The sequence below is a fragment of the Denticeps clupeoides genome, chromosome 6 (assembly GCF_900700375.1).
Source record: "Denticeps clupeoides chromosome 6, fDenClu1.1, whole genome shotgun sequence".
In the NCBI taxonomy this organism is placed as follows: domain Eukaryota; kingdom Metazoa; phylum Chordata; class Actinopteri; order Clupeiformes; family Denticipitidae; genus Denticeps; species Denticeps clupeoides.
In genome coordinates this window covers 20419422-20440834 of record NC_041712.1, presented here as the reverse complement: position 1 = coordinate 20440834, position 21413 = coordinate 20419422, and the positions used below count along the sequence as shown (strand labels likewise).

The following is a 21413-nucleotide window of genomic DNA, read 5'->3' as shown; positions in this document are numbered from 1 at the left end:
CCCTCACACACAGAGGAGTCAGGGGCGGTTGGTTAAAGGAACAGGCTTCTGGTTGCGGGTACTGGCCTCAGAGCTTTGTTTGTAATGTGTACACTGGTTAAATATTTCATGCTACACAACATAACTGTATTACTCAATACAATGTGGCTTTGTTGCAGACCGTTTCTCCTCTCTCTAGGAGAAATCGTTCCATAATTATGCCTTAGGTAGAAGTAATGAATTTTTTAATGGCTTGAATGTTTTATTCATAATCTTGCTGGCTCTCTGGCAATAGAAATATCAAGACTACACAGGCCAGGATCAGCATTGGTGAATACATTGGACAAGCACACATTACTGCATATAGAATTTTAAGCGTTTACCCATAGAGTAAACTTAGGTTATAATAATTGATTCTTAAATTTAGCTTGTTCTCTAGTTTTGCCTTATGCATCGTTGAAAGGGGTGGTGTCTCAGTAAATCAGGCCAGTCTGACTGGTTATATGCCTCAGTAATCCAGTGCTTGCACTCTGCCTCTTTCAAACTGTATGATGTATGCATGGATGTGTGTGTGTAGAGGGACAAATTCTGAATATCAAATGGTCCCCTGCTACCCATGTTCCATATTTGTCACAATGAATGATTAAACATCTTGGCAACCTTATTTACCTACTTGGAGCAGAAATTACAAGACAAAGGTTGAGGAACGAGCATCTCCATCAAATTGCAGTGTGCAATTACTGTAAACTTGCTCTCGTGGCTAAAACGACATGTGGATGTTGGGTGAATAATGAGCAAATCATATGCCGAGTTTGGGAATGTTGTCTGGCTGGATGCCGTTGCTTCCAGAATAACTACATTTCTCCTTTTCTCTGGAACGTATCAATCACTGCATGTATTTTTTGACAACTTTTGACAGAGATCAAATGTTAATTTGATTCTGTCTAACATAATGAGAAATGCATGCATTCATGGGTGAGCACATGCTAGCAAGCCATCACAGCTAATCTGATTTTGTTACAGTGAGACTCACAGGGTAGGAATAATGATGATGATGATGATGATGGTGGTGGAGTGGCGCTATTTTAGCGTAAGGATAACAGCAGCGAGCTGGTTTAATGAGATCTCTGTCTGTGGCCCCAGCTGTCCTAGACACCCCCCTCCCACACACACACACCACAACTCTAACCTATCAATTGCAGCCTTAGAGATAATGAGATTGATCCCTTTTGCCCAAAATGGGAGGAAAAGGACCAGCAGGTGCATTTTTTTTTTTCAATGGCCGTCACTTTCATCTGGCATTGCACTCAGGAATCATAGCATGATATAGAGAATTCTTTACCATTAGGCTGAATTGTATAGTTAGACGTATTGGGGTGTACTGAACGAAATTTAATGAAATGTAAAGACTTCCTCCCGTGATCAACGTGTTCCGATGAAGCTCCCTCTGCCCAGACCTCAATAGGCAGGACCGGAGGAGTGAGGGCGGTGCGAGCGGCCGGCGCGACCTCACAGGGCTGGCGCGTCATTGCGCGTCGGTCCTAAATTAGTACACGGCAGACGCGGTGAGCCGCGGTCCGACCAATCGGAGGCGGGCGGAGTCAGCGGGCGTGCGGCCCACGGCCAATGGCGGCATGGCTCGAGGAGAGGGGGCGGGACTGGAAGCGGAAGTGTCTCGCGACGGCTCCCCCTGTCATTTCGCTACGGCGGATTTCTGAGGAGAGAAGGACGGCACAGGCGAGGAAACGCGGCGCTGTCAGCTGGCAGGAGAAAAAGGATTTAAAGAAAAGGGGGAGCCACGTAAAAAACAAACAAACGATGAAACCGTCAGACACACGTAACTAAAAAAAAAAAAAAAGAACTAGTTTCCGAACTAGGCATATATATATATATATATTTTGATATTCGGTTCAATGACGTAATCTTCGTTTCATTTAATCTAACAAGGTTAGCTGCTTGCTAGCGAGAGAGGGCTGTGTCATTGAGAAGGCAGGACACGTCAGGACGGATAGAGAGAGAGAGAGAGAGCGAGAGAGAGAGAGCGAGAAAAAGCTGGGAAGCCGCGGCTAGAATTTACATTCCGGCTACATGCGACAGAAATAGAGCCTTTAACGTCGCCCATTAATATCAGGCACGTCGCAGTTTAGAGGGTGACCAAAGCCGGAACGGATCTCGCCAGTCGTCGCCTGGATCAAGGTAACCACTGGAAGGTGGGGAAAAAAGTGCATTTAATACATGTTCCTTTTTTTTCCTCCTCCGTTTTTTTCATTCTATCAACGCCATATCCGCCTTTGGATGTATTCCAGTTAGCCTGGTGGCGCAAACTGTAGGAAGGATTGTCGTAGACGAAGGGCGAAGCCTTTAATTTCGTGGAATGGGCAAGAGAGAACGTCATTATCGGTCTGCCGTTTAAAGGGTCGACAGTGAGGCGAGAAAAAAAAAAAAGGAAGGAAATTCTCAAGGTTGCCTTCCTGGTAGCCCTTTTGGCTATGACCTGTCGTGCATTTCGGTGCGAATAATTCCGTCCCGCGACGGTATTGTTCGTTGTCTGCGCACAAATGTGACAACGTAGACGCGCAGAGGGGGATTTGGGCGAAACGCTAACAGCTGGCCTTTATCGGGCGGACCGCGCTGAAGCGTTTGCCGGCTTCGCCTGCTAGCATTTCTGTGCTAGTCCGAGGAAACGTCACGACGCTATAATTAGGCAGCGCAGAGTTGCAGAGATCAGCAGCCTTCGGCTCTGGACGGAACCGGCTAGGGCATAATAATCTTTTATCAAACCAGGGACGGGCATTTGCCTCTGTATTGTGTTAATGTTCGATTACCTTAACGCTCGCGGATTTTTTATATATATATATAATCGATTACGGCGTCGTGACTAAATTTGTAGCCTGTAGCGTGGTCCTATTCTCTACCTTTTCTTTATCGAATGCTAATTAACATAAAACGACTGATGTCACCTATTAACCTTCACAGTAGCTTATAATATCTATTTTGAATATTTTTTTTTTTTTTTAACCCATGGTATAAATGCCCAAGTAATAATACTTATTAAGGCTGTACACATGATTAAGGATGGTGGTAATAAGTGTGCTTGCTTTATTATAATTTTTTTTTAATCTCCTTTACCAGGTCTAGGTTGTAAAAGGCAACAGGATTGACTGTCGCGCAGGGCATAACTGAACTGGGCCAGATAAATGGGGGATTACGGGTTCGGAGTCTTAGTGCAAAACAGTGGCAACAAGTCTGCGTTCCCAGTAAGAATACATCCACACCTCCAGCCTCCTCACCACCACCAGAATGCTGCTCCCAGCACCGCCGCCTTCATGAGCAGTAGCACCGCGGGGAATGGAAGCAGCACCGGGTCACCTTGGCTTTTCCCCACCACCAATGCCCACAGCAACATGCAAGATGAAATTCTCGGCTCGGAGAAGCCCAAAGCCCAGCAACAGGAAATGCAAGAAACACAAGAAAAACACCAGCAGCAGCAGCAGTCCCAGCTGTCCCCCAGCCCCCAGGAGAGCGGGATCATATCCGAACTGGAAAAGGCTCGATCCGAAGATGGGAAAGGAGAGGGTGGCCCCTCAGATGTCACCAATGGCAAGGAGAAGCTGCGCCTCGAGTCCCCCGTGCTTACACCCTTCGACTACCAGGAGACGCCTGGTCTGGGAACAGCTGCCCAGTCTGGCTCCTCCTCCTCCTCTCTGACCAGTTTCAACAACTGGTCGGCTGCTATCCCCCCAACCCCACCCTCGACCATCATCAATGAAGACATAAGCTTCTTCAACCCGGCCGCCTCAGCTAACAGTGGACCCCTGCTGTTCCAGAACTTCTCACACCACGTCAGTCCAGGTTTCGGGGGAAACTTCTCACCTCAGATAGGCCCCATTTCCCAGCACCACCCCCCGCACCCCCACTTCCAGCATCCTCACAGTCAGGCACACCCCCAGCAGCACCGCCGCTCCCCAGCCAGCCCACACCCACCTCCACCCTTCCCCCACAGGAGTGCCGCTGCCTTCAACCAGCTGCCGCATCTTTCCAACAACCTGAGCAAGCCTCCGTCTCCATGGGGCAGCTACCAGAGCCCCTCTCCCTCGCCTTCCTCCACCTCCTGGAGCCCCGGCGGCGGCTACGGTGGCTGGGGCGGCTCCCAGGCCCGGGAGTATCGCCGAGGCCTGAACGGGGGTGTGCCCCCACTCAACTCCATTTCACCTCTCAAGAAGACCTTCCCCAACAACCACGTGCCCTCGCAGAAATATGCGCGGACCAGCCCGGGCTTCAACCCCAAGTCTTGGATGGATGAGAGCGTCAGCAGGAGCGAGAACATCTTCCCTTTCCAGGTGAGCGCTGTCGCAGTCTGCCCGGCCCTGCAGGGTTATTTCAATTTAGTCCGATTTAAACAAGTCAGCGTCTCTCCGGTTTCGTCACATGATTAGGAAATCGGTAGTGTGGCAAATGAACGTGCCACAAACCCTGACGACGACCCCGCAGACATTGTACGCAACCCCCCAAAAAAATGGGCCAAAACGGGATGACGTGAGCCACTGAAAACAGATGCCCCTGCAAACACCTCCCCTCCCCTGTCCCCAAATTCACTTACAGCGCTAGCAGAAACACCGGAAAAAGGGGGCAGCGATGCCATGCTTCCTCCTCTCTCGCCTCTCCAGTTCATTAAGCCAATAAATACGCCTGCGTTCTTAGTGTATTGATTTAAGCACGGCGAGCGCGACCATAGGCCGTAAAAAAAAAAAACCGGGGGAGGGTCCACGTTAAACCGAAGATGAAGGACGTCCAGCCCGCACAAGCTACGTCCCCGTCGCCGTGTTTCCATCCCGCGTGGACCTGGCGTGCGGACGGCGTCCGACTCCCCTGGCTGCGTTCAGTCAACAAGAGCCTCGGGTCTGATTTCATGGCGCCTGTGTGCCTTCGGAGGTGGGTCGGCGTTAGCGTGAAGAGAGGACAAACAAACGCTGAATAAGCTCGCAGCAGATCAGCGGCCAGTTAGCGTCTAGATGGGCAGGGCAGAGGGGGGGGGGGTAAGTGCACCTTCATGTGTGATTCAGTTGAATTAACCATAAATTCATCGCGGGGTAAGCCAGAGAGGGGGGGGCAACAGGCGGAACTGACGCCGATGGCGTTTTCCGGCTCCGCCATTCCCGATTTTTCTGAATGGATTCCGCTTTGACGTCTGTAAGCCCCCGCACGCCAATGAGATTGAGTGAGTGGGAAATCCCTAGAATTAATTTCAACCTGGTAAGTCACCGCGGGCCTAATCCGTAGCCGCGTGCCGCGGGCCTTCAAGTGGCTGCCTGAATCTTTGATGAGATTCAGAGCCCTCGCACGGCGACACTGGAAACTTCCACTCGCCTCGCTTTGGCCAGGAACGTCGGATCTGTTTTGTGTTAAAGCAGCAGCAGCAGCAGCCCTCTCGGATGGGAGAGGAAGCACACACACACACACACACACACACACACGTGCTCTCTTTCTGATATTTTTAACAAACTACTTCCTTGAAGAGACTCTTGTAGACGAATCTTTTCTACCTTCTGAGTGCAGCATTTTGCAGCATGGTTCGCAGTTTTGTCGAGCCCTGCAGCTTTTCGTGTCGTAATAAAAAGCGCAGGTGCGTGGGGACGTTCGAGCAACAGGCTCGTCTTTGAATACAAACGTCAGGACTCAAGATGCGGACCCGACTCGCTGGGGTTTTCATTAAACTCAGCGTTCAGCGGCCTGACGGAAGAAACGCTTTGCTCCGTCAGGCCAGGCCCTCCTCTTTCTAAAGCCCAGGCATCCTCTTAGCTGGGCATAAGCCTCTAAAGCCTGCCGTGACCGTCCTGCAGCGGGCACTGCCTGGGCGTCCGCCCAAGAGTCCGAGTCCTGTCAGACCTGTTCTGTTTCTGCTCGTGCCTCGTGCATTTAGCCGGCAGTAGTTTAAGGTTTTCTAAACATTCTGTCTCAAATCAGGGTAGTTGTAGTCAAGCAAAGAGTAAAATGACGCCCACTTAATCAGTTCGTCAGCAGGACGGTGCAAAAAACATGAACGTCGGCGCTGACTTTGCAACCGCTACTGAGACGCGGTGCATTTAGCCGCTGCCTTAGTCTGAAGTGACTCCGAAGGAAGCTTGTTCGGCAAAGGGTTGCTCCCAGCAGGTTTCGGGGGGACCGGGGTTTAGCGTCGATCGTGTTATGCACACTGCGAATATCAGTCCCTTGCTACTCGCGCATTAATAGCGGGTCCAATCGCTCCCGGCAGCGGAAGAGCCGCCCTGGCTCCGTTTGGACCTCCCATGCGCCGCTGGTACCCCTGCCTGCTGTTTTGAAACAGGAAGACGTTGCCGTAAGAGCGGAGGCGAAAGGGAGGCGCTCCGGACCGGGTGTTGTTTCATGACTTTGTTACCAAAGTCGATCTTTGATTGCGGCAGAGCGATCGTAACGCTTGCCAAGCCTGCCGAGCCTTTGGTTCAGCCGGGATTAGCGGCAGGAACACCAAAAAAAAAAAATCAACTTAACCACCCACCCCCTTCGTCCTCTCTTCATCAGTGCAGCGGCCAAAATAATATCCCTGCTGCACCGATTCGCTCCCAATAACAGTTATTTTCTGAAGCATAAACATAGGATTTCATCACGAGTAACACACGCACACATGCAGAAAATGCGTCAGAAGGCCGTTTAATGGTCTTTATGCTTTAGACTTTAATAATAAGTTGATCTTTGCGAGTTGAAACTCCGCACAATGGTTTTATTGTTGTATAACACTCCTAGTGGGTAATGTGCAGCTTGATGGCAAATTAGTTGCAGGGCGTTGACGGCAGTTCAGCATTTTGCAACTAATTGCACACAACAGCCAATCGCTGTTTGGTTTACAGAGGGTGAAACTTAAAAGATCTTTTCAGTACAAGAACTCCCCACTGTGTCATGTCTTTTGGTCGATTGTCTCTCTCTGGATTGATGGAGGGTGGAGTGTTAAGGGTGGATACTATGAAGGGTAATTATCGATGTATTTATTTTTTTAAATTATTGTTAAAAAAAAAAAAAAACGACTGTGCATTACACTGAGGTTTGTATCACTGGACGCGTGAGAAGCTTCTCGTCTTTCAGTTAAATTGAGCATATGTAGGTATGATATTTATTGGGAGATGGAGGCACGGAGGGGTGAGAGATTGAACTCTGCCCGCTCGTATTGCAGACGAATTGGTCTGTTCGCCGGGTTAAGTGCGCTTGTACAAACGCCGCCTATCTGAGCGGATGGGGGGATGAGATCCAGACAGATGTCAGATTGTGGAATTGGAAAAGGCCGATCAGATGGTTCCGTGGCCGGTTCCCTACTCTGATGCTTAGCAACCGCCATGGTCAACATCCCTGTACAAATCATGCCGATCATTCCTGTGGCCCACATCTTCATATTTTGACCTTTCCCCCCTTTTTATTTTTTTTTAAAAAAGAAGCTTTTCACTTTTAATATCTTCTATTTGAACATGCCATTCCTTGTGCTTTGTGGGAATTACCGGCCAAGCGCATTCAGTCGACAGCTGGCCCGGTGACTCTCAGATAGCGAAGCGAATCCTGTTCACCAGGCAATGCTTTATAAAAATTCATTTGTTAATATATACACATATTTTTTAACATGCTCACTCTCCAACTGGCCTTTTTATTTATTTGAATAAATGTTGACCATAGTAAGCAAGTAATTATGGCATTTGGCTGCTACTCCTCTGAAATTAAATATGTATTTTACGTTGGATGCCTTGTCTCTCTTCTGTGTGAAATTAACGGATCAAATTTTCTTCTTTTTGAACACAAGACAGTGTTTGTTCCCATTGATCGTGACAACTCCTCTTCTGTGCCTCTCTGTGAGGTGAAGAGGATTGTGCCGTTGTTAATAATGACGCTGCTTTGATCCTGCGAGAGGGACGTGTTGCATTAGCTCTTGTGATTTTTCTATACGGTTTCATAGCAACTGCCGTGGGCCGGCAGAAGCTCTTGTTTTAATCCAGTGTTGCTCAATGCAGATCCGTTTTAAAGCTGCATAGGAAAAAAAAAAAAGACAATGGTGTATTACTGGAGTTGCGCTGCGTAATGAATTTTGATTAAGATAAAGGGGAATGGAGCTCAAATGGTGCTTTTAAGGTTTGTGGAGGCACATGGATAAAGAGACAATATGCTTCTGTTTTCAGGTAGTCACGGGATACTGGCAGATGTGAGAAAATCAGCTCAGAATAGCATCATGTCGATTATCATAATAATCTAACTAGACTGGATATAAATACATTTAGAAACCCATTTAGGAATGATAATCTCATAAAGGCATTGAGCCATATATATGTATATATATTTTGCCACCTTGATTTGGTGCTCGCTTTTCCATGTGTGTGCTACGATTTTGAATGTTTTGTGGTACGAGAGTCCCTGAGATAACAACACGGCAGTGTTCACACCTGAGCTCGCCCTGTCTTTTGAGGCATTGTGGTCCTTAATGTCGCCTGTCTAGTCTGAGCTGAAATACAGCCTCCGTGACCCATCTGAGCCTCATTATGACGGCCGGCCTCTGGCATGCCATTCCTCGCCAGTTGGTTGAGCTTGGAAAAACAAGGGGACGTTTCTCTCGGCTCATCCGCGTCACGTCATGTGACGCGCCTTCGTTGGTTGCGCTCCAGCTTGGTGCAGTCTTGTCGCATCTCTTGTGCGTGCGCGTTTGAGGAATGCGCGAGGGCTTTAGAACCTGAGCTGCTATCTGGGCCGAGTGTTTTCAGCTTTCGCTGACGTCAGCTGTTTTCGCAGCCCATGGAGTTTAAAGTACATGTCAATCACTTACTTTAATGCAGCACTGTTGGTACAGATACAATCACTGTTTTCTGTCTGTCTCTATCAGAGGGGATATATGGATTTATGCTGTTAATATTTGTTTTTTTGAGGTTTTTCTGAAATATGCTGTGAAGTCCGTGATTCATACATTTCTTAAAAGCCCTAGTAATTGGAAAGGCAGAGCATTTTTTTTAAAAAGATTTTATTAAAGGGAAAATTGCCTCCACTAATCCGTTCTTCTCTTTTTCTGCTTTTGACAGGAGCGCACTCGTTCGTTCGATGGCTTCAACATGCACTCTCTGGAGAGCTCTCTCATTGACATCATGAGGGCTGAGCAGGACACTCTGAAAGGTAGGACCTGTCTGCTTAACGCGACCCTGCAACGAGCTACTCGTGCCCCCCGGTCAATCAACACTTCTGCTTGATTAGACCACCAGGCGTCCTCCACCTTGCCCGCTCATAAAAGTCCCACTGCGCTATTTTTCACTGGCGACTGAAGCAGCCGCTGAAAAAAAAGAATGGAATCTCGTTTCTTCATTTTCCAGTCAATACCTAGTTCCTGCTTCCTTCTCATATATCTTACTTTAGAGGTCAAGAGCAGCACTGCAGTGGTTGAGGTTTTTTTTTTTAACCTTCCATTTCTTTTATAAACTGTTGGTTGTGAAGGAAGCTTTGTAGTTTTACAGTCACCTGAACACCTGAAGCTTCTCGGCCCTGTTCATGGAGACCCCCTGTCCCTGCCAGAATGTTGTCATTCCAGCCACACGCATAATTAATCTGTAACAGTCACCTGATTAAGCATTTGAGCAATGGCTGGAATAAAAATTCAAGTCACTTTAAATCACTTGTTAGACATGTTTGGCATATTTCCTGAACTATATATATATATATATATATATATATAAGGGAAAGTAAAGTAAAGTGATTGTCATTGTAATACACTGCAGCACAGCACACGGTGACACAACGAAATGTGTCCTCTGCATTTAACCATCTCCCTTGGTGAGCAGTGGGCAGCCATGACAGGTGCCCGGGGAGCAGTGTGTGGGGACGGTGCTTTGCTCAGTGGCACCTTGGCGGCTCCGGATTCAAACCGGCTTCCTTAACCGCTAGGCCACCACTGCCCGTGCCCCGTATATATCGGGCAGAAACCAGTCGAACAGTACAGTCCAGCCACCCTGACCCATAGAAACTGGCTGTGGTGCAGTAGTGCTACTCTAAGCCGGATCTGCAGCTACAGCTCTGTGTGAAATGGCTGTGCGGAGGGCTGCTCCCTCGCTTCACGCATGAGCAGAAGACAGGATACGGTTCTGGGGGATAGGCGCCCGTGCAGTGAGGATGATTAACTATTCAGTTTGGAGTGGTTGACCGGGTTAAAGCAGGATGTTTCCAGTCCAGTTTTTTTTGGGTCATTTTTATGGGACGCTGCTTAAAATGCTGTTACGTTAGGTGTATAGGAAACAAACCTGAACAGGTGAGGGGGTCTTTCAAGCTTGAGAAGATTGTAGTATACTGATGGTAAAACATCTATTACCATCGACTGTTATGACGCTACTAAGTTGAGGTCTTTTCAATGAAGCAAAGTAAATTATAGGTTTATTTACCCACACTGGCAAACTTCGCTTTCTTTTTTTTTTTTTTTTATTAAAGAGGAACAAGGACACAAAAGAATTCTCTAAAGTAGGGCACAAACACGCAGCGCTTTTCGCTCTTTGACACTCTCTAAATGCGGACACGGCTCCTCCCTGTAGAGACCCTGGCTGTCTGGCTCTTTGAATGGCGTAATATTTCTCCAATGCCCTCATCCTCCCTCTGTTGATCTGCGACCTGCCATTAGAACAGAAGCTCTGCAATAACTGGGATTTCGCACAGGAAGGCCTTCAAAGCACAGTTGCAGGGGCGTCGTTTGTCTTGTCTGTTTCCGTTTCTTGGGGGCAACACGTGTCCGTGTGCTGATAGGCAGCACTCCCACCGGAGCATAACTACAACTGGCTCTGATTGGCTGGCATGTTTCCTGCCCTCCCTCTGATAGGCTTTGCTTTTGCCCTTATCTAACTAGGACAGCTCAGGGTGAACTCTTCAGGCCCGATCGCTCTGTCTCTGCCCCCTCCTCACACCCCTTGAAATATGAAAGCTGTCCCCCTCGCACCCAATCCCACAAGCGAAAAGAGAAAATATCTGCTGCATAAGTGGCTTTGAACAGCATCCAGCATTGTTCCCCTGGCTGAAAAGGCCCCTCTGTTCTCGTCGGTGCGCTGGCACAGGCACAGCTCTGCCCAGTTCCACAGACCCGCACTCTGACTGGAGTCGGCGAGGAAGGGGTTGGGAGTGTTACGGTGACCCGGCCACAAAAAGGCGTTTGCTCCACGTTTCATGCCGTCGTGCCTCAGTACCGAATAAAAAATGTTCAAAAAAAAAACAGAAAGGAAAAAGGCCCAGCCGCGTCTGGCGTTGGGGGCAGGGAGAAAATGTCACCAGCTACGCTAGTGCAGATGGTGGCTAACTGTCCAGATCAACTGTGAGGGTTTATGACATGTTATGTACACAGAGGTTTGAGGGGGTGGTGGAAGCACCACTTGCTCTCTCTCTCTCTCTCTCTCTCTCTCACAACCATATTTCATGTTGGCTGCACTGGTAATTATTTACACTCTTCCACTTTTAAGGTCGCCTTGGATTCGCTCACCCTGGGGGAGACAGTCCTTTGCCCATAAATGGTACGTAAATGGATTTTATTGCTTTCGGAGAGGCATTGGTCTAACTCTGTTGCAGCGGACGGACGGACGGACGGACGGATGGATGGGTGGAAGAGCGGGTGGGCAACCCGGTGTTGACACAACCAGCAAGATTAGCGCGGTGTTTGCGTTGAGCGGGCCCAGGGCCTTGTGTGTCGCTCTGTGCTTCTGTTGGGCGCACGTTTGCATGCGTCTCAGGATGGGGTTAATGCAAATAGCAGTCATTTCCCCAACAAGCCCAGAAGCCTGCACCAGGGCACACGTTTGCTCACGGCACGATTTTTTCTAAATCGGTTGCTACACTGGTTGAAAACGAGTTGCGATGTTATGATCGCTGGGTGTACAGGGATTGACTGGATCTGTAAATTACCAAAACCCAGACAGTCGGGTGCATTCAGAGAACCTGCCTAAAAAGTGTCTTACCTGAAATTGGAGTCAAATTGCACCCGAATACCAATAAATAAGTAACTAACTAAATAAAAATCGGATCAAATAAAAATCAAAAACTACTTTTTTTTTTTTTTTTTTTTTTAAGCCTTGAGTGATTTTGTGCTGGCCTTCAGATCTGTTTAGTTTTTTTTTTTTTTCTTTCCCCAATTTGCATTTTGTTTTGCGGCGTGTAATAGGAACACAGAGGCCAGCTGTAGAGAACAAATATGGGGTTCAGGATAACAATTTGCCATTTTTCATGTTAAATGCTGGTGAAATTAGAATTCTTATGTTCAAGATTCTAAAAGAGAAACAGGCTGCCAACGAATGGTTATAAATGCTCTGCATATTGATAAAATTGGTCCTTTTCACGTGGCAGTAAAAAAAAAAAAAAAAAAAAAAAGTTTTGAGTAGTGTATGCATGTATCTACTTGAGGTTGTCCTCTCATGGGTCGTCTGTCTTATCTTGCAAGCAGCCAGGAATTATGGGAGGAGACGAGGTAAAGGAAACCTTTCAAACAAGCTGCAAACCTTTCCCCGTAATTGGCCAACAATTTAAATTGCTGTAAATAATGCATGACGTGATTTGGGCAGGAATCATGCATGTTAGCTGTGGATGAACCAGTGTGTGCGCGTGTGTGTTTGTATGTGCAACAGTCCTGTAAATTGGTGTGCAATCTTTTTGTACTATCGTCCATTTTATTTTGTACACTAGTTCATTTTACACCTAGGGCTGTGTGATGTAAACGGTTTGCAATATAAATTTGGCCTACTGCAGAAATATCCCCTCCTCAGATGACCGTAGCATCACCGGCGCGAAACCACGCCTACTTGCAGCATGAGCAATTCGTTTTTTGGCGAGAGCAAAACTAAAACAAAACAGGATTTCTGCCGATCCTTAAAAACTTTCCAAAAAAAACGAGGCCTTAAATATAGTTTTAAAAAAGTTTAAAAATATAAAAAATACTTCAGACCCAATAAATAAAGTAAAACAAGCCTTCGATCAGTCAGTAATCCACGGCTCAGTGCGCGCGGCCCACTTCCAGGTTTACTAAAGGCAGCACATGCTTGTCAGTGCCCAATCTGTACCACTCCCCTGATCGGTCCTGCGTCTGGGTGGTGGTGGCCTAGAGGGTAGCAGAAGACCTGGGTTCAAACCTCACTTACTACCATTGTGTCCCTGAGCAAGACACTTAACCCTAAGTTGCTCCGGGGGGGGGACTGTCCCTGTAACTACTGATTGTAAGTCGCTCTGGATAAGGGCGTCTGGTAAATGCTGTAAATGTCTGCGATTGGGTACTGACAGCATTCAGGGAAATTACCTGGGCCAGTCCTAGCCTCTTTGGTGCACTTCGCAAAAAGAAATCGCTAAATAAAATCTTGGAATCCTGGAGGTGCCCGATGATAAAAAATGAACAAGGGTGGTAGTGGCCTAGTGGGTAACACACTCCCCTATGAACCAGAAGACCCAGGTTCAAATCCCACTTACTACCATTGTGTCCGTGAACAAGACACTTAACCCTTTACGTTTCTCCGGGGGGGGGACTGTCCCTGTAACTACTGATTATAAGTCAAATGTATTTAAATAGTTTCTGACCATATTTTTTAATGTAATCTCTACAGCTCAAATTTTAGATGGTAACTCGTGTCATTCAAATATTTCGTATATCACTGGCCTTATGGGTGTGACAAAATCACCTGGTATATGGTTATGCTATATGTTGATGTAGCTGTAAAAAATTATTATAAAACTTCCTGCTGCAGTGCCTTTGCTATGGACTCATGTGAACTTCTCAAACAGTTAAATTTAAATGTACTTACCAAATTATGGTTAAATTTGTATCTTAATATGAATTTTCTGCCATATCGCACAGCCCTATTCATACCCATGAAAGGTTATTGAACTTTTTTTCAGTATGTGTATAGTAACATGCGTACACACCCACACACATATATGCACACACACATCCTTGTTCAATTTATTGTGATGTTATGTAATGATTTATGGCTGGTATTAGTTCTGTTTGCACGCTTAGAGTAATTTTTAGCCAAATCATTTTCAGTTCTACCTCAGATTACGAGTATGTGTGTGTTTTGTGTGCGTCTCTGTTAACCTGTGGTTGTTTTGTAGGCCACTCATCGCTGTTCCCCATGGAGGATGGTTTTGGAGACGATGAGCGGGCAGAGCAGACCCTGCCAGGCCTGGGATCCCCTCACTGCTTCCCCCACCAGAATGGAGAGAGGGTGGAGCGTTACTCACGCAAGGTGTTTGTGGGCGGCCTGCCCCCTGATATAGACGAAGGTGAGACTGTGTGCAAATGTCTGGGTGGCTGAGTGTTTTGAGCACAGTACCTCTTACAGCACAAATGGCAAAGAGCTTTTGGTTTCTTGTTTTTTTCCATATGTTTGATCCAGAAGGCTTACTTCAGATGAAATCCAGATGGTGCAGTGCAGGTCTTCTTGTCCTTCAGAGGACTGTTTATAACTGCACACTGTCACTGGCTGGTGTTTCTCTAGTTTGATCTAGGTCTAGCACTAATTCTGTTGGATTTTTCGTCTTTTTGGTCTTGTCTCTGGCTTTTTTTTCCCCCCATATCCCTCTTCACGTTTGTTTAGTCTTACATTTTGTTTTATCTCAGACTCAGTTTTTTTGACACATCGTCTTCCATTTTCACCCTTAGATGAAATCACCGCCAGCTTCCGGCGTTTTGGACACCTCTTTGTGGACTGGCCTCACAAAGCTGAGAGCAAATCCTACTTTCCCCCCAAAGGTAATATTCCCTGCATCTCACAATGGTGAAATCTGGGCAGCATTCCCTGCACAGTCTGTTGGCCATGGTTGCCGTTTACATTTTTTTTTTCCATTGCGAAGGAGGCGTGCTTAATTTTAAACAGGGCTGTAATGCCAGCCATGTAGCGTTACCTTTTGCTTTTCCACCAAAAGGAGTTTCCATTTCCTTGTAATGCTGAATGCTAATCACTGAACCAACGATCCCACAAAATTACCATTTGTTGTTAGGTATATGCCTATTGCCTTTTTAAAATGTTAATAGATGTGTAATAGATGATAGTAAAAAGTATTTTTGTTGTGACCCTTGGAAAAATTATATTTTATACATATAGATATATTTGTGTGTGCTTTGCAGGATATGCCTTCCTGCTGTTCCAGGATGAGAGCTCAGTCCAGGCTCTGATTGATGCCTGCATTGAAGAAGATGGGAAACTTTACCTCTGTGTATCCAGCCCCACTATTAAAGACAAGCCGGTGAGACACACTCACTTGCCGTTAGGTGCACTGTTTCACAAGAGGATTATCAGCAGCCACAGCCCTAAACACAAGCAATTCCTAACCTGTTTATAGCCACCAACTGCAAGTGTGGTCATGTTGAACCTTTTACATCGTAGTCATGATTGTGAATAACCTCCATATTGCACACAACAGCTGATATGGTTTTAAGGACTTGATTCATTGTGTCGTTATTCTTTTCAGTTAAAATGACATTGAAACCACTGTGACTTTTGGTTTCCTCCCTGATTCGCGATTTTTCTTGAAGTATGGCAGACACAGAGTATTGTGCAATGGCGAAATGACCATGTCTTGCAAAGACATGTCTTGCAGTTTGTTGACTCCTGTGTGGCTTTTTGTGTTACAGGTGCAGATCCGCCCCTGGAACCTAAACGATAGTGACTTTGTGATGGACGGCTCCCAGCCTCTTGACCCCAGAAAGACCATTTTTGTTGGCGGGGTTCCACGCCCTCTTCGTGCAGGTGCCTGAAAACCTATAGAAGACAAAGCTGACAATGGTTTAGAAATATAAAACAACATTCACTTTTGCATATATTTCGCAATTGATTGGCTCGTGTCTGTCTAAAATATAAGGTCACGTTTGAATAAAGAAAAAAAATATTTCTAATTTATATGGTCTCATATATTTTCTGAGGGCTGTATTTGTTCTATTTCTGAACTGCCCCCTTCCTGCAAGTACATTTAGAGTACATTTAGTGGGACTGTATTGATTTCTTGTTTTCTGTGCTCCCTGCAGTGGAGTTGGCCATGATCATGGACCGGCTGTATGGTGGCGTGTGCTACGCAGGCATTGACACAGACCCAGAGCTCAAGTACCCCAAGGGAGCAGGGCGGGTCGCCTTCTCTAATCAGCAGAGCTACATAGCGGCTATCAGTGCCCGCTTTGTGCAACTGCAGCATGGAGAAATCGATAAACGGGTGAGTGGAGAGGCCCTCTTTACACACACAATTTTTTGTGTGGTCCTGTTTCTTCTATACATAAGATATTAAATGAAGAAATGCAATGGCTATAGAAATGGTAGTTTAAAATGCTTTTTTTTTTCTATTTTTCTTTCTCTCTCAGGTGGAAGTGAAGCCATACGTGTTGGATGACCAGCTCTGCGATGAATGCCAGGGCACACGCTGCGGGGGCAAATTCGCCCCTTTTTTCTGCGCCAACGTCACTTGTCTGCAGTACTACTGTGAGTACTGCTGGGCCGCCATCCACTCCCGTGCCGGCCGAGAGTTCCACAAGCCCCTGGTGAAGGAGGGCGGAGATCGCCCCCGCCACATCTCCTTCCGCTGGAACTAGAGAGTGAGAGAGAGCGAGAGAATAACCAGGTAGAGAGGCAGAGAGAAGGGGTAGGAGGAGTCGCAGAATCATTGTATAAATAAATGCACTTTTCTGTTGCTGGTTCCTTTTTAGTTAAATTTTAAAGTTTAATTTCTAATTTAATATATTTAAGAATCAAATCTTAAAAAAAAAAATAGAAAAACAGAAAAAAAAAAAACCCAACCTGGATTTGTATCCAAATGTTCCAGGAAAGGTTAAGAAATGTGTTGGAAAAAAAATCCCATTTATATATTTTATTCCATTACAGTTGATATTCTGGTTTTATTTTTAGTGCACACAAGATGATTTGAGCCTTATTTTGAATCGCCACTGAAATGACACAACCATATGAATCTGGCTTGGAATTTCATTTGGATTTTTTTTTTTTTTTTTTTTTTTTTTTTTTTTTTTTAATAGAACTTCAGAAGTGCGGTGGAAGTGTTGCTGAAGAAGAGTGCACTTATTTCCTTACTTTAGAGTGCAGATGTGACGTTAAACCCCAGGTCTTAACCAAAGCTCGATCGCTATAATAGAGCATTAAAAAAAAAAAAAAAAAAAGAAAGAAAATCCATATTCAGATTAGCGGATTCTCTCTGAGATCAAAGGTTACAACATTCTCTTGTTTAAGACCATGCTAATTTTTCATGCTACTTGACATGAGTGATTTTCCAGGAGGCGTGTTTGATGGGTTTGAACTCCATTTTGACGTGCAAAAACTAATACCTCAGGCTTAGCTGCTAATGTTATGAGTAAGGTATAGAACCCAAGCTGGTCTCCTTTCTACTTTCCCTTCCCACAACATCACAGCAAAGGGAAATGACGTCAGCAAAAAGCAAACACCCCCCCCCCCCCCCCCCAAACACTGCTTTGTCACTTCCTTTATTCTTTTATTTGTTTTATTAAGTATTTCATTATTGAACCCGTTTCGGTGGAGGGACAGAGCAGAAGTGAACAGGTGATGCTGCAGGATGAGTTTTGTTGAGTAGAGCAGGGATGAACCAACTTGTCGCGTGCAGATTTCCCAGCCTTCCTTCGTTTGTTTTTTTTTTTTGTTTTTTTTTTCTTTTCTTTTCTTTTTCTCTTCCCAACAACAACAACAACAACAAATGTACGTTTGACCCTTCGCTTCATGAGAGCCAGATGGAGTCCAGTAAACCAAAGATTGGCCTTGAATCGACCGGTGGTGCAAGTCAAAATCCAGAACAACACTAGTGAAAACACCAACGACCAAACCCGCCCTGCACACTTGCACACTGACCTTTCCTCGAGTCACCCCAATGCTCCTATCCAAAGGTCAAAATGGAGTCGCATTGCTCAAGCAGTTGTGTGTGTGTGTGTGTGTGTGTGTGTCAACGAAGAGTGTGTGTGCGTCAGAAGTCAGATCAGATTTTAAACCGCCTTTCTGAGGTTGGCACACAGGAAAATACACACACACACACACACACACACACACACACACACACCAAGGAAATCACACATTTGGCTGAAATTACCAGACTTACTGTATCTGAATCTGCTAGCATATACGTCAGGGACTTAGCGCTGAACTATAACTTGATACACTAGTGAGAAACGTATCCTCGTGTTGGCTTGATGGTGTTCCACTGCGCCAGTTCTGCACCATCGCTACAGCTCGTGGGGGTGGTCGGTGAACACTTTTAGAACTTAAAACACTTTTTGAAGAATTTGCTGTTAGTGAGATGATAAAAAGATTATTTTATACATGGCCTGCTGATTTTTGGTACAGTGTTTTCTAGTTAAATTATTTTGTCATGCACATATAAACATTTATTATGCACTACTTTTCTAAATATTTTTTTTCCAACAGTCATTTTAGGCACATTTTTCACAAATGGGAAAACTCCTTTTTGCAATACCTCAAATTTTTCACATTGTGAAAGGTAGCTTTTGTACTTTTGTTACTGAGAGATCTGCGTATATGGAATTTTTTTTTTGTTTTAAGGAAAAAAAAAAAAAGTTGTGATTTTAATATATATTATTTTCGATTATGCTTTTTATACATTTCAGTGCTGAGGAATCTTTACAACAAAGTGCGCACTTGTGTTGATGCGACTTCTGCAGAGGAAAGATCAAAGTGTATTGCTTAAGGTCTTGGAACTTGTAGACTAGACGTTCATGGAAAAAAAATTCTGAAAAAAATAGACACAACAGCATGGCAAGAACACGTTGTCATTTACAATGATTGTTAATGTTTGGATAAAAATGGCTAACCTAGTTGGTAAAAAGGTAACTTTCTCTTTTTTTGTGTTTCCTCTCCGTAGCTGGAATCTTAACTATTATAAGGAGAATGCAAAATTGATTCATGTTAAGGCTGATTCTCGTATCACAAGAATGGATGTTCAGTGTTTAGATATTTTAACATTTGAAAATATATATTCTTGATCTGCCAACTAGCTCCTATTGTAATCCTTAGCATGCATGAAACAAAAAAGATAACTAAGTACATGAATTAGCTATTGAAATTAATTGTTGTGGTTGTGCACCAGATGTTTCTAAAGTTTAATTTGTTAAGGACACCCCCACACTTCGCACCCTTCTCATGTTAATCTGTCCATCCATCCTCAGACCTCTGCAGAATGCACAGAAAATACGACAAACGAAGAGTAATGGAGGGAAAAAATAAAACTCATTAACAGTGTAGGAGTTGAACATCAAATATAACACTGTTGAAAACACTTGACTCATCCCCACTATCTGTTAAAGTTGTTAAAAGATATAATTTTTTTCCCGATTTCTTTCCTGTTTTGTTTTCGTTTGCGGAAGGGGAACTTCAAGACTTGAATGTGGTAGATGTTGCAAGTTAACTTCGAGTTGTTATGTGCAATACTTTTTTTTTAAACTTTTTTCCAGATAAAGACTCTTTGCAATGTAATTCTTTAATGCCATTTTTAATTGCAAACATTTAAAGAAGATGTTAATATGTTTTTCACAGTCATTTTCTACTGTTATTCTAATCCTTTACATGCTGGTGTTTGTAAAAAGAAAAGAAATCAGACTATTTGTACTAATATAAATAATTGAAGTTATTTTTAAAACATTAAAGGTTTTGTGCTCATTTGCTTATTTTGTTTATTTCAAGCTACTGTGATTGATTGCATTGTAATTATTAGGTCAATAATGTATTTAGCTGTTTATTGGTATATTTTTAATTGGAATGTATAATTAATTTTTATAATTTTGATCAGATTTTTGTTATATTTTTGAGGTGAAGCTTTTAATATGTTAAAGTGTCTAGTTTTTACTAATTGCTATATTGTGCTCCACAATATATGGTTCACATTTTCTGAAGGAAAATAAATATTTAAATATTTGTCTGTTAATGATGTTACTTAATGGCAAAATTTCAATAGTTTTTAACTGTGTATGGGAAGGTTGTTGTATTTATTAATAGCATTTTTTACTTAAGATATCACCTTAATTTTTATTGTCATTTCACTTTATAAGTTCCTATTTTTGTATTTTTCTTTCTAATTAAGTTATGTAATACAAAATGTCCATATTCTAGGAGTTGGTCTGTAGAAGTGCTAGTGTAACAAAAAGAAAAATCTAATGTTATTTAATTGTTTGCAGCCAACTATTTATAACAATATGCATAATTTTTAAATATTTGTAATGTGAAATGTTGAATGAATAAAACCTAACTGTGATGTTTTTTTTCTGTTCGTCTGGTTATTTGTTTGTCTGATCCCCCTCCCCCATGACCCCTATTATTATGTGAAAGGCAGAAATTTTATTCAGCTTATGATTCATGTACATGTAGCAAATTTAACTTTTTGTTAATATTGCACATGCAGTATATTTTAATACGATCAGTTGTTTTGGTAGTCTGGTCCTGCATGTTGCTTTTGCCTGATATTTTGAATAGAAGCAAACAATGTTTGTATATTAACATTACATATTACACTCACCTCACACTTGTGTGAATATAGGACACCCTGATTCAATAAATATATATATATTTTACTACATAATGGGGTCACATTGATGGCAAACTCCCTCAGAGCTTTTTTTTTTTAGGCTGCCTGTGGCTATATGAAGAAGTGATTCGAGCGTCCCCTGCAGGGACCCTCCATGGGAATCTGGGCCACACCCTGCCCTCTCCCTCTCTGTGCCGCTTGTGTGTCAGTGTGAACGACTACGCTGTGGGAATAACAAAGTCGGGGGAATTCATGCGAAAAGCTCCTTTTCTGTCCAAAAACCAGAAACAAAAAAAGAAAAATCATGCTGGCCCAGTCTAATCCGGCGTCTGGAAGTCCGCCTCCGAGAAATAAACGTAGTCACCTCACGATCAGCTCTTTATTGCTGTTCCAAGACCTGTTTGTCCAGCTTAACCTCAACATGAACGTTAACCCCGGGCCAGAAGAGGAGGCCAATGTGTGTGTGTTTTTAAAACATGATGACACACAGCATGTTTATTATTTATTTTTACTAAAATAAAAAATAATAATCAAATAATAGTCATTTTGTAATCAATTTTTAATTTTTTATATATATATATATATATATATATATATAAAGCGTTGGTTTTGACCAAACCTACAGCCATTTATTTGCCTGGGCTGGGGTGGCATTGGTGTCACATTTATGAAGCATGCTTGACAGGACATGCGGTGTACTGGGGTTCATGACTGTCTTACCAGTGACTTATACACTTTCTTACACGGTTAATTTGAGGTTGAAGGTCATGGGGGCTGGGATGCTGTTTTTATGTTTCACAGCTCTCTGCCCCTTCCAGGCTACATCTGACAAGTTATTTCCTTGTCAGGCCATCAGATCTTTTCTGAACGTGCCATATTTTGTCTACACCTTGACTGTAGTCCTTAATGACTTC

At 44.1% G+C, this 21413-nt stretch overlaps 1 protein-coding gene across 6 annotated transcripts; it reads left to right on the top strand.

The window, feature by feature from the left end:
* The first annotated feature begins 1675 nt into the window (after window positions 1-1675).
* cpeb4b (cytoplasmic polyadenylation element binding protein 4b) lies at window positions 1676-20234 on the top strand. Of its 6 annotated transcripts, XM_028983142.1 has the most exons (13): window positions 1694-1816; window positions 1927-2175; window positions 3112-4319; window positions 9042-9132; window positions 11445-11495; window positions 12419-12442; window positions 14074-14244; window positions 14624-14713; window positions 15089-15207; window positions 15596-15710; window positions 15986-16167; window positions 16313-16569; window positions 19148-20234. In XM_028983142.1, the coding sequence occupies exons 3-12, from the start codon at window positions 3177-3179 to the stop codon at window positions 16538-16540; spliced, it is 2214 nt and encodes a 737-aa protein (XP_028838975.1). In that variant the 5' UTR covers window positions 1694-1816; window positions 1927-2175; window positions 3112-3176; the 3' UTR covers window positions 16541-16569; window positions 19148-20234. The 6 variants fall into 6 exon arrangements, with proteins under 6 accessions (XP_028838978.1, XP_028838973.1, XP_028838974.1 ...); XM_028983145.1 differs by having other exon boundaries at window positions 1676-2175; window positions 16313-16430; XM_028983140.1 differs by having other exon boundaries at window positions 1676-2175.
* Window positions 20235-21413: the final 1179 nt, after the last annotated feature.

What these genes read in the sequence shown, in the direction of transcription:
- cpeb4b (XM_028983140.1), top strand. Translation starts at nt 3,177, where the DNA reads ATGGGGGATTACGGGTTCGGAGTCTTAGTGCAAAACAGTGGCAACAAG. An exon ending in ATCCTACTTTCCCCCCAAAG is followed by an intron (nt 14,714 to 15,088) that starts GTAATATTCCCT and finishes TGTGCTTTGCAG; the next exon opens with GATATGCCTTCCTGCTGTTC. An exon ending in TCCACGCCCTCTTCGTGCAG is followed by an intron (nt 15,711 to 15,985) that starts GTGCCTGAAAAC and finishes TGCTCCCTGCAG; the next exon opens with TGGAGTTGGCCATGATCATG.